The sequence below is a fragment of the Nannobrachium achirus genome (assembly GCF_963921795.1).
Source record: "Nannobrachium achirus genome assembly, chromosome: 6".
In the NCBI taxonomy this organism is placed as follows: domain Eukaryota; kingdom Metazoa; phylum Chordata; class Actinopteri; order Myctophiformes; family Myctophidae; genus Nannobrachium; species Nannobrachium achirus.
Window position 1 is genome coordinate 58479936 of NC_137815.1, and position 12880 is coordinate 58492815.

Genomic DNA, 12880 nt, shown 5'->3' on the forward strand with positions numbered 1-12880 from the left:
CGTCAAAGAAAAGGTCCTTTTCACTTAACTGGAGCTCAGTTAGTCTGTTCTTGAGAGACTACTATGTCAGTGGTGCTCAAACCTTTTCATGTGAAGGACCCCCAAAATGATAGTTATTTGGCCACGGACCACCATTTCAAAATATCTAGTTCCAGGGACCCCCCAGAAACACAATTTGAGTTACAAACGTTCGCTTTGAAAATACATATATTCAAAGATTTGCACACATTTTCACGACTTTTTCAAAAATAGCAGATCTGCAAGCTCACAACGCCTCTGTGAGCTTGTAGCTCGGCTATTTTTGGCTAAAGTTCTCAGAATAAGGACACTAGGGTTAGAGTGGTTAATATAAAAAAGGAGAAAAAGGTTTCTAACACACAAAGATTTGGAGGACCCCCTATGGTAACTCTGAGGATCCCCTAGGGGTCCCGGACCCCCTGTTGAAGACCCCTGTGTTAAATGTTGCTGTTGTGCTGTGTTGCAGGGTGTTATGTGTCCTGTGTTAAATGTTGCTGTTGTGCTGTGTTGCAGGGTGACCTACGTGTTCTATGAGCAGTACCTGACCATCGTGCAGGAGGGCCTGTTCAACATCTCGCTGTGCCTGCTGCCCACCTTCGTGGTGTGCTGCCTCCTGCTGGGCATGGACCTGCGCAGCGGCGCGCTCATAGTATTTCTTAATAAATAAAGTATCACAAGGGCAGTTTTCAAAATACATTACCATCATGATTATTTTATTATCAAAATGCATTACATCTCTTCTGCTTCTTAAATCTTTTGGAGGGGTGGGGGGTTGTGGTTGAAATAGTTACTATGCTTTGTGTAAAAAATAAAACAAACCAACAAAATAAAGAAGGAAAAAAAATGCAGCGCCTGGTTTTTCAAGAGACTCCGGAAGTAGAAGTTAAAACAGGAACAGACTGATTAGCTCCCAACCACCCATCCATGTGGTCACTCAAGACCCCCCAAAAAAGAACAAAAAGAAAAGAAAGCAAATATCATGCAGTAAATTTAGTGTACTATATTTTTCTCCGTACAAGTTTCTATAACACATTTCTTTCTATACAAGTACACATATACATGTTGTTGTATTTGTGTAATTTTAGCTTGTATTTCTTTCATTTTAAGGTGCTGGTTAATTTTGTGTCTATATATTTTTTAAGTCTTCTTTCAAAACATTCATGTAACATGTGAGTACCCTTCTGTCTGTTGGTCAAGGAAGCATGGTGGAAGGGTGGGGGGCAAGAAATGACCAGCGTCTCGGTTCATAACTTCATAAGCCTTCCCAGTAGCCCAGTGCTCATCCTGGGTCATGACAAGTTAAAACGGTAAAAACGTCTGGTCCAAATGAGCTACAAATAATGCTCTGCGTTCCAACTCTCGTGACGAGCTGGCAACAGCATTGGTATGAGGTCCCACTGCAGTGGTTGTGGCACATGACTCCATATAACTGGACTTGTTTCTCTCGTATTCTTTTTCCTTTATTAGAATTCAGTTGGTGAGGAGAGGACCCTAGTAAAAACTAAACAGGGCTTACAGCATTCTGTGGAAAGGGAAACTTTATGAAGCAGCACTTGCGTAAAAATACAAAAACAAAAAAACAAAAAACAAGAAAATAGAACACAGCAGCTTTTTCTAGTTGTATATACCATCCACACCATCCCCAGAGATCTCCCTCCCCCATTTCTTAGGTGGTATACGGAATGCAAGATTGATCAGAAGGAAAAAAGAAAAGGGCGAAAAAAGAAAAACATATATATTTATATATATCTTTTCTCAATAAAGTTTCAAAAAGAAAAAAAAATCCTACAGGATTCAAGACAGGAGACAAACCCAACAGAGTAAAGAAATAATGTCAGATTCTTAGCTTCTCTTTTTGTTCCGGCATTCCAATACTATCAAAGAACAAAAACTATAACGTTTGTGTAACATTTTGTATCCAACCTGGAAAACGGATCCCAAATGACATAGTATAATGACAAGATGACCGTAGCCGCTCTTAGGAACATAAGTGGATTTCAGATTTATTGGAAAAACAAGACTGCAGCACCATGAATCATAAGACCTGTACGTCTCAAATACAATATCGCAAGTCTACAGTGAAGTAGTACTAAAGTGAAAACCAAACAAACGGTCAAGTGGGGATAAAAGAACTGAATCAAATCAATGTTCATTAGAAAAGATGGAGGCTCGAGAGAGAAAACGTTTTGAGAAACATAGAAAGCTGGTAATCACATGGAATGATCCTGATCAGGAAGCTTTTGTCCCTCCCAAACGCTTGGATACATCTTTATAACGGATGAAGGACATACAAACTGTCCGTTTCGTTTCCCCTTCCAAAATGAAACGCTTATATTCTATACTGCAGGACAGACTCGGCTGATGCCAAATCCCAGGGGTTAACTTTGTGAGGGAGGAGGGGGAGGGGGCAAAAAAAGAAGAAAAAAAAGAAACATTGATTTGAGTTATGTTTTACATGTCAATATTTATGAAACATAGGTACCAAGACAACAGGTACACTTTTTAAAACTTTGTACAGATACTCATGTTGAAGATTTTACTTTCAAACATTACGTAACCTGTTTGCACAGTCCAACATGTCAGGAAACGCCAGGGGCAATTTCAAGTTACATTATGATTTCTTATTTTTCAGAATTTGTCCATTATTTTCTTCTTTAAATCGCTTATTCCATTGATTCCTTAATGATGTCGAAAGTCAATGATTAGCTTTGTGCAGAATGCAGTAATTTTGTTTCTCAGAAAATAAAGAAAGAAAAGACCAAAAATAACAAAAGGAGAGATCCATACAAGAAGTCCTGGCTCCTCTTAGGTCTGTACATTTCCCCTCACTGAGCCCACACACCACAGGTTTAGGGCTTGAGGAGCTATGCAGCCTCACGCAAACACTCTCTCGCTCACACTCACTCACGCACGCATGCACACATGCACTCAAACAAGGTCCTAAAAGCTTCCTGACTGTGTCCTTACTCCTGATCCCTGGAGAGGCGGGTGCTGGAACTGAGTGAGGGGGGCCCCGCGCTGCGGGTAATGTGGAGCTCCAGAGGCTGACAGGAGCCTGGAGCCTGCCTGCAGCACCGCCTGTCCAGGACTTCCCGTTTTCAGGCTCCGAGGCGCCTGCTGCTGGCTCAGTCTAGAGGTCTGTGTACCCAAGTCTGTTTTAGTCTGGCCATGGGTCCGAGGGCCTGGGCTGGGTGAGCCCACTAAGCCACTGCTGTTCAAGAGGTTAGCTTTTAAGTGGCTGTTGCTGTAGCCAGGGGCTCCGTCCATACTGCTGCTGCTCTGCTGGTGTAGAGAGCCCCCTGGTGGCCTGGAGTCTGAGGACGAGGAGGTGGGAGTCTGACTGGGGTAGGACGATGAGGGGGACTGGCCAGGGTGGGACGAGGAGAGCCGAGGGTAGAAGCTCTGGCCTGAGGAAGAGGGGGCGCCAGAGGGACTATATGAACCAAGGAATGGAGATGAGGAGCTCTGCTGGAGGAAGGATGGGCTGCCTGTCTGACCGTGGCTCTCTGACGACTGCACACAACCAAACAGAACACGCAGTTACCAAATCTGAACGATACTAAGCATAGTTAGTTCCAACCTCACATTGTGATTGGTTTCTAGGGAGTAAAGATATCTCCTGATAACAGCACTCTAACAAGTGGATGCATTATTTACCTTTGCATTCCAAACATAACTATTGATAATACATCTGTGGTAGGCCTATAATCGCATTGATACACTCAAGGTCATGATATTGGCACTGGTATGAATGATATTGGCATTTGGCACTGGTGCGCTGATCTACACTATGAGACCACACCAGTGCTGCAATATAAGACTCATGTATTTTTTTTTTAAATAGCAGCCTACACTGTTGTTCATGATTTCAAAACCTAAGCACTATTGTGTGAAAGTTGAAGTGAGGTTTAGCATGAGGCAGCCTACCTGGTGGCCATACACAGAGGGACTGTATCCGTGTGGACTCCTCATGGGAGAGGTTATGGTGCCTGTCTGGACATCGTATCGATCTCCATCTGTTAACCCATTTAGGCCTACGATTATTGACAGCTTTAACTGTTGAAAAATAGCAGATATACAAGCTCACAGCGCAGCACCGAGTGCCGCGCTGCGAGCTTGTAGATCTGCTATTTTTGAAAAATCATGATTTTTCTTTGCAAGCCTTTGAATATATCCATTTAAAAGCGAACATTTGTAACTCAAATATTTGCTTCTGGGGGGTCCCTGGAACAACATATTTTTAGATGGGGGTCCGTGGCTAAATACCTGTAATTTTGGGGGTCCTTGACATGAAAAAGTTTGAGAACCACTGATTTAGAGGAAGGATTTGGAAGTCGGGTCAAAGATCGGGTCAAAGATATTCAAAGACTTGCACACATTTTCAAGTTTTTTCAAAAAATAGCAGATCTACAAGCTCGCAGCGCGGCACTCGGTGCCGCGCTGTGAGCTTGTATATCTGCTGTCTGTATGCCACTCCCGCCACATCCCACATTGGCCATGCTTCGCGGGACTCTTAATGAAATTAGCTCATAAATAGCACCGCTCACTTCATGTGATTTCTTTCTTTACTACCCGTTATTGGTGAAGGAGCAATTCATAAGATATTAAGCTGCACTGGTAATGCTAAACTACCACATAAGATTAAACGTTCATAATATAAATGATAAAATGTGTCTGTGAATCCATGTCATACCAGGCTCCTTGTCTCCTGGCACCGAGCCATCCCCCCTTTTTAAAATGCGCTCCATCTTGATGCTGCCTCTCAGAACTCGTTCCCGGCCGGTCCAGGCTGGCCATTAGGAAAAAAATCAAAATAAAATGTCGGCCTTCGTTCCATTTTGGGGGCTGGGCGGCCAACAAAGTAAATCGTCACTGTCGGGCAGAAACCTCGTATCTCTTTCGCAAAGCAAAGCCCTGCTTCACCATACAAGGCCGTTGCACAAAAGTAGTGAAAACAGCAGATCTACAAGCACACAACGCCTCGCACCGCGAGGTGTTGTGTGCTTGTAGATCGGCTGTTTTCACTAGTTTAAATCATTTTTAAAATGATAAATACAAAACAAACGGTTTTGGACATACAAGGTTTCCACCTGACAACGACGAAATATAACTCATGTACAGTAATTGGCCCACTGGCTTGTCACTTGTCATGATCTGAAACGGCAAATCTTTGAGTAGCAGCAGCGCTATAGAGGGCGCGCAATGAGGGCCTCTCCAACTCTTTTTCCCGGGCTGAATCAGGGGCCCAGCCCTGGAGGGAGGGTTAGGCCTGCCAAACGTGGAATGGATCTACACCAGCATGCTGAGGAGGCGTAAGGTCCCATTGGCCAGGGATTCAGAGCCCCATTTCCTTGGGTTCAGGAGGAAACCAAACGGGAAACTGGACACCCGTTCTGCTGGTTTCGGGGTCTGGTCAGATTGGCCAGACCTTAATGACCTCTGTGTCCGTACTGGAGTGTCCCTACAATGGGTGGGGTCTGACTCTGGGACTGTGAGGGTCTCAGAGGACTTTATAACAGACCCCCTCATCCAGGTCAGGGCAACAGCCACCTGCTGGTCACAGTCACCTGCTAACAGCTACAGGTGCCAGACGTGCCCTCATGGATCAACACGTCCTTGTATGCATCTCCTTTGTGTGGACATAAATAAAAGGTTAAAGTGTGTGTGTGTGTGTGTGTGTGTGTGTGTGTGCGTGCGTGCGTGCGTGCGTGCGTGCGTGCGTGCGTGCGTGCGTGCGTGCGTGCGTTGGTGACGAAACTTTTTTGCATACATCGACTAAGCCCCTCCCCTTCATTAACATACGGTCGTCTGCATTTTTTACGCGCTGGGAAACCTACCTTAACGCCCTCATTAGCATAATGTATGCGAGCATAATGTATGCGCACCACGCCCACACGCATTTCCACACCACGCCCCGCCCCCATTTTGCATATGTCGACTAAGCTCCTCCCCTTCATTTACATACGGTCGCCTGCATTTTTTACGCGCTGGGAAATGCCACTTAACAGCCTCATTAGCATAATTTATGCGGACCACACCCACACGCATTTCCAAACCATGCCCCGCCCCCAATTTTTTTAAGTCGACTAAGCTCCTCCCCTTCATTTACATACGGCCGTCTGCATTTTTTACGTGCTGGGAAACACACCTTAACGCCCTCATTAGCATAATGTATGCGAGCATAATGTATGCGCACCACGCCCACACGCATTTCCACACCACGCCCCGCCCCCATTTTGCATATGTCGACTAAGCTCCTCCCCTTCATTTACATACGGTCGCCTGCATTTTTTACGCGCTGGGAAATGCCACTTAACAGCCTCATTAGCATAATTTATGCGGACCACACCCACACGCATTTCCAAACCATGCCCCGCCCCCAATTTTTTTAAGTCGACTAAGCTCCTCCCCTTCATTTACATACGGCCGTCTGCATTTTTTACGTGCTGGGAAACACACCTTAACGCCCTCATTAGCATAATGTATGCGAGCATAATGTATGCGCACCACGCCCACACGCATTTCCAAACCACGCCCCGCCCCCAATTTGCATATGTCGACTAAGCTCCTCCCCTTCATTTACATACGGCCGCCTGCATTTTTTACGCGCTGGGAAACGCCACTTAACAGCCTCATTAGCATAATTTATGCGGACCACACCCACACGCATTTCCAAACCATGCCCCGCCCCCAATTTTTTTAAGTCGACTAAACTCCTCCCCTTCATTTACATACGGTCGTCTGCTTTTTTTACGCGCTGGGAAACCTACCTTAACGCCCTCATTAGCATAATGTATGCGAGCATAATGTATGCGCACCACGCCCACACGCATTTCCAAACCACGCCCCGCCCCCAATTTGCATATGTCGACTAAGCTCCTCCCCTTCATTTACATACGGTCGCCTGCATTTTTTACGCGCTGGGAAACGCCACTTAACAGCCTCATTAGCATAATTTATGCGGACCACACCCACACGCATTTCCAAACCATGCCCCGCCCCCAATTTTTTTAAGTCGACTAAGCTCCTCCCCTTCATTTACATACGGCCGTCTGCATTTTTTACGTGCTGGGAAACACACCTTAACGCCCTCATTAGCATAATGTATGCGAGCATAATGTATGCGCACCACGCCCACACGCATTTCCAAACCACGCCCCGCCCCAAATTTGCATATGTCGACTAAGCTCCTCCCCTTCATTTACATACGGCCGTCTGCATTTTTTACGCGCTGGGAAACGCCACTTAACAGCCTCATTTGCATAATGTATGCGCACCACACCCACACGCATTTCCAAACCATGCCCCGCCCCCAATTTTTTTAAGTCGACTAAACTCCTCCCCTTCATTTACATACGGTCGTCTGCTTTTTTTACGCGCTGGGAAACCTACCTTAACGCCCTCATTAGCATAATGTATGCGAGCATAATGTATGCGCACCACGCCCACACGCATTTCCAAACCACGCCCCGCCCCAAATTTGCATATGTCGACTAAGCTCCTCCCCTTCATTTACATACGGCCGTCTGCATTTTTTACGCGCTGGGAAACGCCACTTAACAGCCTCATTTGCATAATGTATGCGCACCACACCCACACGCATTTCCAAACCATGCCCCGCCCCCAATTTTTTTAAGTCGACTAAACTCCTCCCCTTCATTTACATACGGTCGTCTGCTTTTTTTACGCGCTGGGAAACCTACCTTAACGCCCTCATTAGCATAATGTATACGAGGTTTCGATAGTAACTGCGACCTGACGGTTTAATCCATTATATGTAATTCATTCATTGGCGGATATCAACAATCAAGTGTAGCCGTGAAAAAGAGCGGGTCTCGGCCTTCTCTGCATGTTTGGAAGTAGATTCTGTGACAAAGCCGTTTCTTTGCATTAGCAATGAATGGAGAATACATGCTCTACCAGTAAGACTCCCTAATCGGGAGATAAGCGACCGTAGGTCACTTATCTCCACAAATAGGGCAAAAATGTGTTTTTCCAAAAACTTCCTGATCCATGTTGATGACATGAGTGTAGACATACTGTGTAGTGATTTTCGTGATTTTAGGGCAAAAACTGTAGGAGCAGTGGCCAAAAATGTGTTTTAAAAATCGGCCTGTAGGTGGTGCTAGAAGAGGGCCATGTGAGAAATGAGGGGTGGGGTGTCCGCGTTGCCTTGGCGGACGAATAGGTACCGGCCCCGGCTCTCCCGGACGCTCCTAGCCCGAGTTACGGCATTTTATGTGAGCTGCAGTGGCAGGGGGTCCTCCACTGGGGGCGCCACCACTTTTGCATCCGTTCTGGAGCACCAGGAGTGGGTGGTCCCCGGGAATTCCCCGTGAGCAGCCCCGTTGGGGTGGTCATTTGGTAATTTTTGCACATGTGCTCATTTTTTACACTTGGGGGTCCCCGAGGGAGCTGGGGGTCCCTGGAGCTCTGGGGGTCCTTGGAGGTTGTAGTTTGGCAGGTAAGGAGTGTGTGTGCAAAAGGGGGCATGGATCGGGGCAACGGTTGCGGAGATATGAGCAGGGCAAAAGTGTGACGTGTGACGTGAGTCACGGAGGGAACTTTTTTTACACCAGGGGGTCCCCCAGGGACTTGGGGGTCCCTGGAGCTCCGGGGGTCCTTGGAGGTTGTAGTTTGGCAGGCAAGGAGTGTGTGTGCAAAAGCTGGCATGGATCGGGGCAACGGTTGCCGAGATATGAGCAGGGCAAAACGTGTGTGACGGACGGACGGACAGACGGACACCTGGTGGAGCTTTCCGTAGTAAGTGCGACCTACGGTCGCAATGATGCTGGCAGCCGAGTTGCATGATGGGATATGTAGTGTTTTCACTCACCAGCCGCTACCGCGGCACCTGTTCACCTGGTAACCATGGCAACCAGGTAAGACGTCCCCACACGTCTTCACAGGGAGTCAGCGTCCATTAACCTTTGACCCTAAGACTCCTGTGGACGTCTCAAGGAAAAAGTGGTTTCCATTGTGTGGTAAAAGGCTGGAGCGGGATTTGCGCCAATCAGTAAGTATCACTATGTTATTATACCCACCAACTACATGCAAATACAATTTGCATGTCATTAGGGCTGAGGGAAACCAACCCATTTCAGCGGAGGACACATAGACCACGCCTACTTCCTTAATAACTAGACCAGGTCAACCTGGTTGTGCCAGACCCCCTGTCTGTCATCATCATTTATGACATCATGCCTTTTGTAGGCATGTCATCATCATGTCATCATCATATATACCCTTTATATAGAAAAGGGACAGACCGACATTTGCTTATGTAGGCCTACCCATTTCATGGGTCTGGCAAAAACGACAGCAATGCACAATGTTGTCTATATAGTTCATACTACACAGCAAAAGACCATGATACCCTATTAATAACAATAACTAAAAACACAAAAGAACTATAAATAATAAATGTGTTCCTATATATTTTTTAATATATATATATATATATATATATATATATAGCTTTTTTTCTGTTTCTTTTTTTAAAATCTTTTTCTTTTACCATTCTCCCTTTTTTATTTTCCTTTTCAATCCTTCTTGAACTGTTCTCTACAAGATATCATATCCTTATGATACAATTCTAGAGTAAAAGATAAAGATATTATTTAATATCTTCAATTTAAAAGGGAAAAACATTTATGATTGCCAGACCCATGAAATGGGTAGGCCTACATAAGCAAATGTCGGTCTGTCTGTCTGTCCTGGTTTTCTATATAAAGGGTATATATGATGATGACATGATGATGACATGCCTACAAAAGGCATGATGTCATAAATGATGATGACAGACAGGGGGTCTGGCACAACCAGGTTGACCTGGTCTAGTTATTTAAAGAAAAGGCTTGAAAATCAAAGTCCACAGTATATCATACTCCCTAAATAATTTTGCACCGCTCACTTCGCACGGGTGCGATTTTTTAATATGCTAAAGGGACAGAATCGTTTTTTGTTTTTGTTTTTCACTCTTTTTTTCCTCTATTTTTTACATTTATTTGCAGCTACATGTAATTCAAATGGTTTATTTACAAGTCCATTTCACCACACAAAAGACAAGCCGTTTCCTCCTTTTATCCTCCTAACTTCCAATCCGGGGTTGGTTCATTCATAATGTCGTCATCATCATCATCATCATCATCATCATCATCATCATCATCAACATGTGTCAGAGAAAGCAAAGATGGGCCGCCGGCCACAGGCCGGCGGCCCATCTTTGCTTTCTCTGACACATAGAACCTATCTCCCTTAATTGACACTAGCTGCCATGGCAGCTACGCTAGAAAACCCAAACCACGTAACCAATCAAGCCAGCCATGGCCCCCCAGCCCATGGGATACATTCTCCTGGCTCATAGGACGGCAGCCGGTTGGCTCTCCCCAATCACCTGACCAGGAAGTGTTCTCTCTCCTAGAAGCAGACGCATGAGTTGAGTGTTGCTTCAAACTATGTCAAGGGATGTATATATATAGATGTCACATTGCTCTGTTCAATTGCTCTTTAAACAACTTGGGACAACATGAGACGACGCTGTGTACATTTGGACACAAGACGTGGGTCAACGTGCCTCGTGAGGAGAGGAGGAGAGGAGAGGAGAGGAGAGGAGGTGATGCACCATGGTGTCATGAACTTCAAACAGAAGCAGCGCGAGGAACAGGCAGAACCAGACGGCACTGAGTGCTGTAATGCTTTGTCACAAAGATTGTATTTAGTTATAATATTCTAAATGAACTAAGCCAGTGGTTCTCAACCCTTTTACACCAAGTACCACCTCAGAGAAGAAAAAAATAGCAGATATACAAGCTCACAGCGCGGCACCGAGTGCCGCGCTGCGAGCTTGTAGATCTGCTATTTTGGGGGGGAAAAAACGTGAAAATTTGAATTTTGACCCGATTCTATAAGTGTCTTTTGAATCTTTCTAAGATTTTTGGAAAAAACCTATGTTTCTATGTCAGCAATCTGGCCAGCCATCGTCAAAGAAAAGGTCCTTTTCACTTAACTGGAGCTCAGTTAGTCTGTTCTTGAGAGACTACTATGTCAGTGGTGCTCAAACCTTTTCATGTGAAGGACCCCCAAAATGATAGTTATTTGGCCACGGACCACCATTTCAAAATATCTAGTTCCAGGGACCCCCCAGAAACACAATTTGAGTTACAAACGTTCGCTTTGAAAATACATATATTCAAAGATTTGCACACATTTTCACGACTTTTTCAAAAATAGCAGATCTGCAAGCTCACAACGCCTCTGTGAGCTTGTAGCTCGGCTATTTTTGGCTAAAGTTCTCAGAATAAGGACACTAGGGTTAGAGTGGTTAATATAAAAAAGGAGAAAAAGGTTTCTAACACACAAAGATTTGGAGGACCCCCTATGGTAACTCTGAGGATCCCCTAGGGGTCCCGGACCCCCTGTTGAAGACCCCTGTGTTAAATGTTGCTGTTGTGCTGTGTTGCAGGGTGTTATGTGTCCTGTGTTAAATGTTGCTGTTGTGCTGTGTTGCAGGGTGACCTACGTGTTCTATGAGCAGTACCTGACCATCGTGCAGGAGGGCCTGTTCAACATCTCGCTGTGCCTGCTGCCCACCTTCGTGGTGTGCTGCCTCCTGCTGGGCATGGACCTGCGCAGCGGCGCGCTCATAGTATTTCTTAATAAATAAAGTATCACAAGGGCAGTTTTCAAAATACATTACCATCATGATTATTTTATTATCAAAATGCATTACATCTCTTCTGCTTCTTAAATCTTTTGGAGGGGTGGGGGGTTGTGGTTGAAATAGTTACTATGCTTTGTGTAAAAAATAAAACAAACCAACAAAATAAAGAAGGAAAAAAAATGCAGCGCCTGGTTTTTCAAGAGACTCCGGAAGTAGAAGTTAAAACAGGAACAGACTGATTAGCTCCCAACCACCCATCCATGTGGTCACTCAAGACCCCCCAAAAAAGAACAAAAAGAAAAGAAAGCAAATATCATGCAGTAAATTTAGTGTACTATATTTTTCTCCGTACAAGTTTCTATAACACATTTCTTTCTATACAAGTACACATATACATGTTGTTGTATTTGTGTAATTTTAGCTTGTATTTCTTTCATTTTAAGGTGCTGGTTAATTTTGTGTCTATATATTTTTTAAGTCTTCTTTCAAAACATTCATGTAACATGTGAGTACCCTTCTGTCTGTTGGTCAAGGAAGCATGGTGGAAGGGTGGGGGGCAAGAAATGACCAGCGTCTCGGTTCATAACTTCATAAGCCTTCCCAGTAGCCCAGTGCTCATCCTGGGTCATGACAAGTTAAAACGGTAAAAACGTCTGGTCCAAATGAGCTACAAATAATGCTCTGCGTTCCAACTCTCGTGACGAGCTGGCAACAGCATTGGTATGAGGTCCCACTGCAGTGGTTGTGGCACATGACTCCATATAACTGGACTTGTTTCTCTCGTATTCTTTTTCCTTTATTAGAATTCAGTTGGTGAGGAGAGGACCCTAGTAAAAACTAAACAGGGCTTACAGCATTCTGTGGAAAGGGAAACTTTATGAAGCAGCACTTGCGTAAAAATACAAAAACAAAAAAACAAAAAACAAGAAAATAGAACACAGCAGCTTTTTCTAGTTGTATATACCATCCACACCATCCCCAGAGATCTCCCTCCCCCATTTCTTAGGTGGTATACGGAATGCAAGATTGATCAGAAGGAAAAAAGAAAAGGGCGAAAAAAGAAAAACATATATATTTATATATATCTTTTCTCAATAAAGTTTCAAAAAGAAAAAAAAATCCTACAGGATTCAAGACAGGAGACAAACCCAACAGAGTAAAGAAATAATGTCAGATTCTTAGCTTCTCTTTTTGTTCCGG

General features: G+C 44.7%; 1 protein-coding gene across 1 annotated transcript; it reads right to left on the reverse strand.

The window, feature by feature from the left end:
- Positions 1-2958: 2958 nt before the first annotated feature.
- LOC308287197 (histone-lysine N-methyltransferase SETD5-like) lies at positions 2959-4776 on the reverse strand (the record flags this gene model as incomplete). The annotated part of the gene is made up of 3 exons (XM_080728315.1): positions 4712-4776; positions 3946-4034; positions 2959-3531 (listed from the first exon to the last, which is right to left on the reverse strand). Exons 1-3 carry the CDS (start codon positions 4764-4766, stop codon positions 2959-2961), a joined length of 717 nt encoding a protein of 238 aa, XP_080584441.1. The 5' UTR covers positions 4767-4776.
- Positions 4777-12880: the final 8104 nt, after the last annotated feature.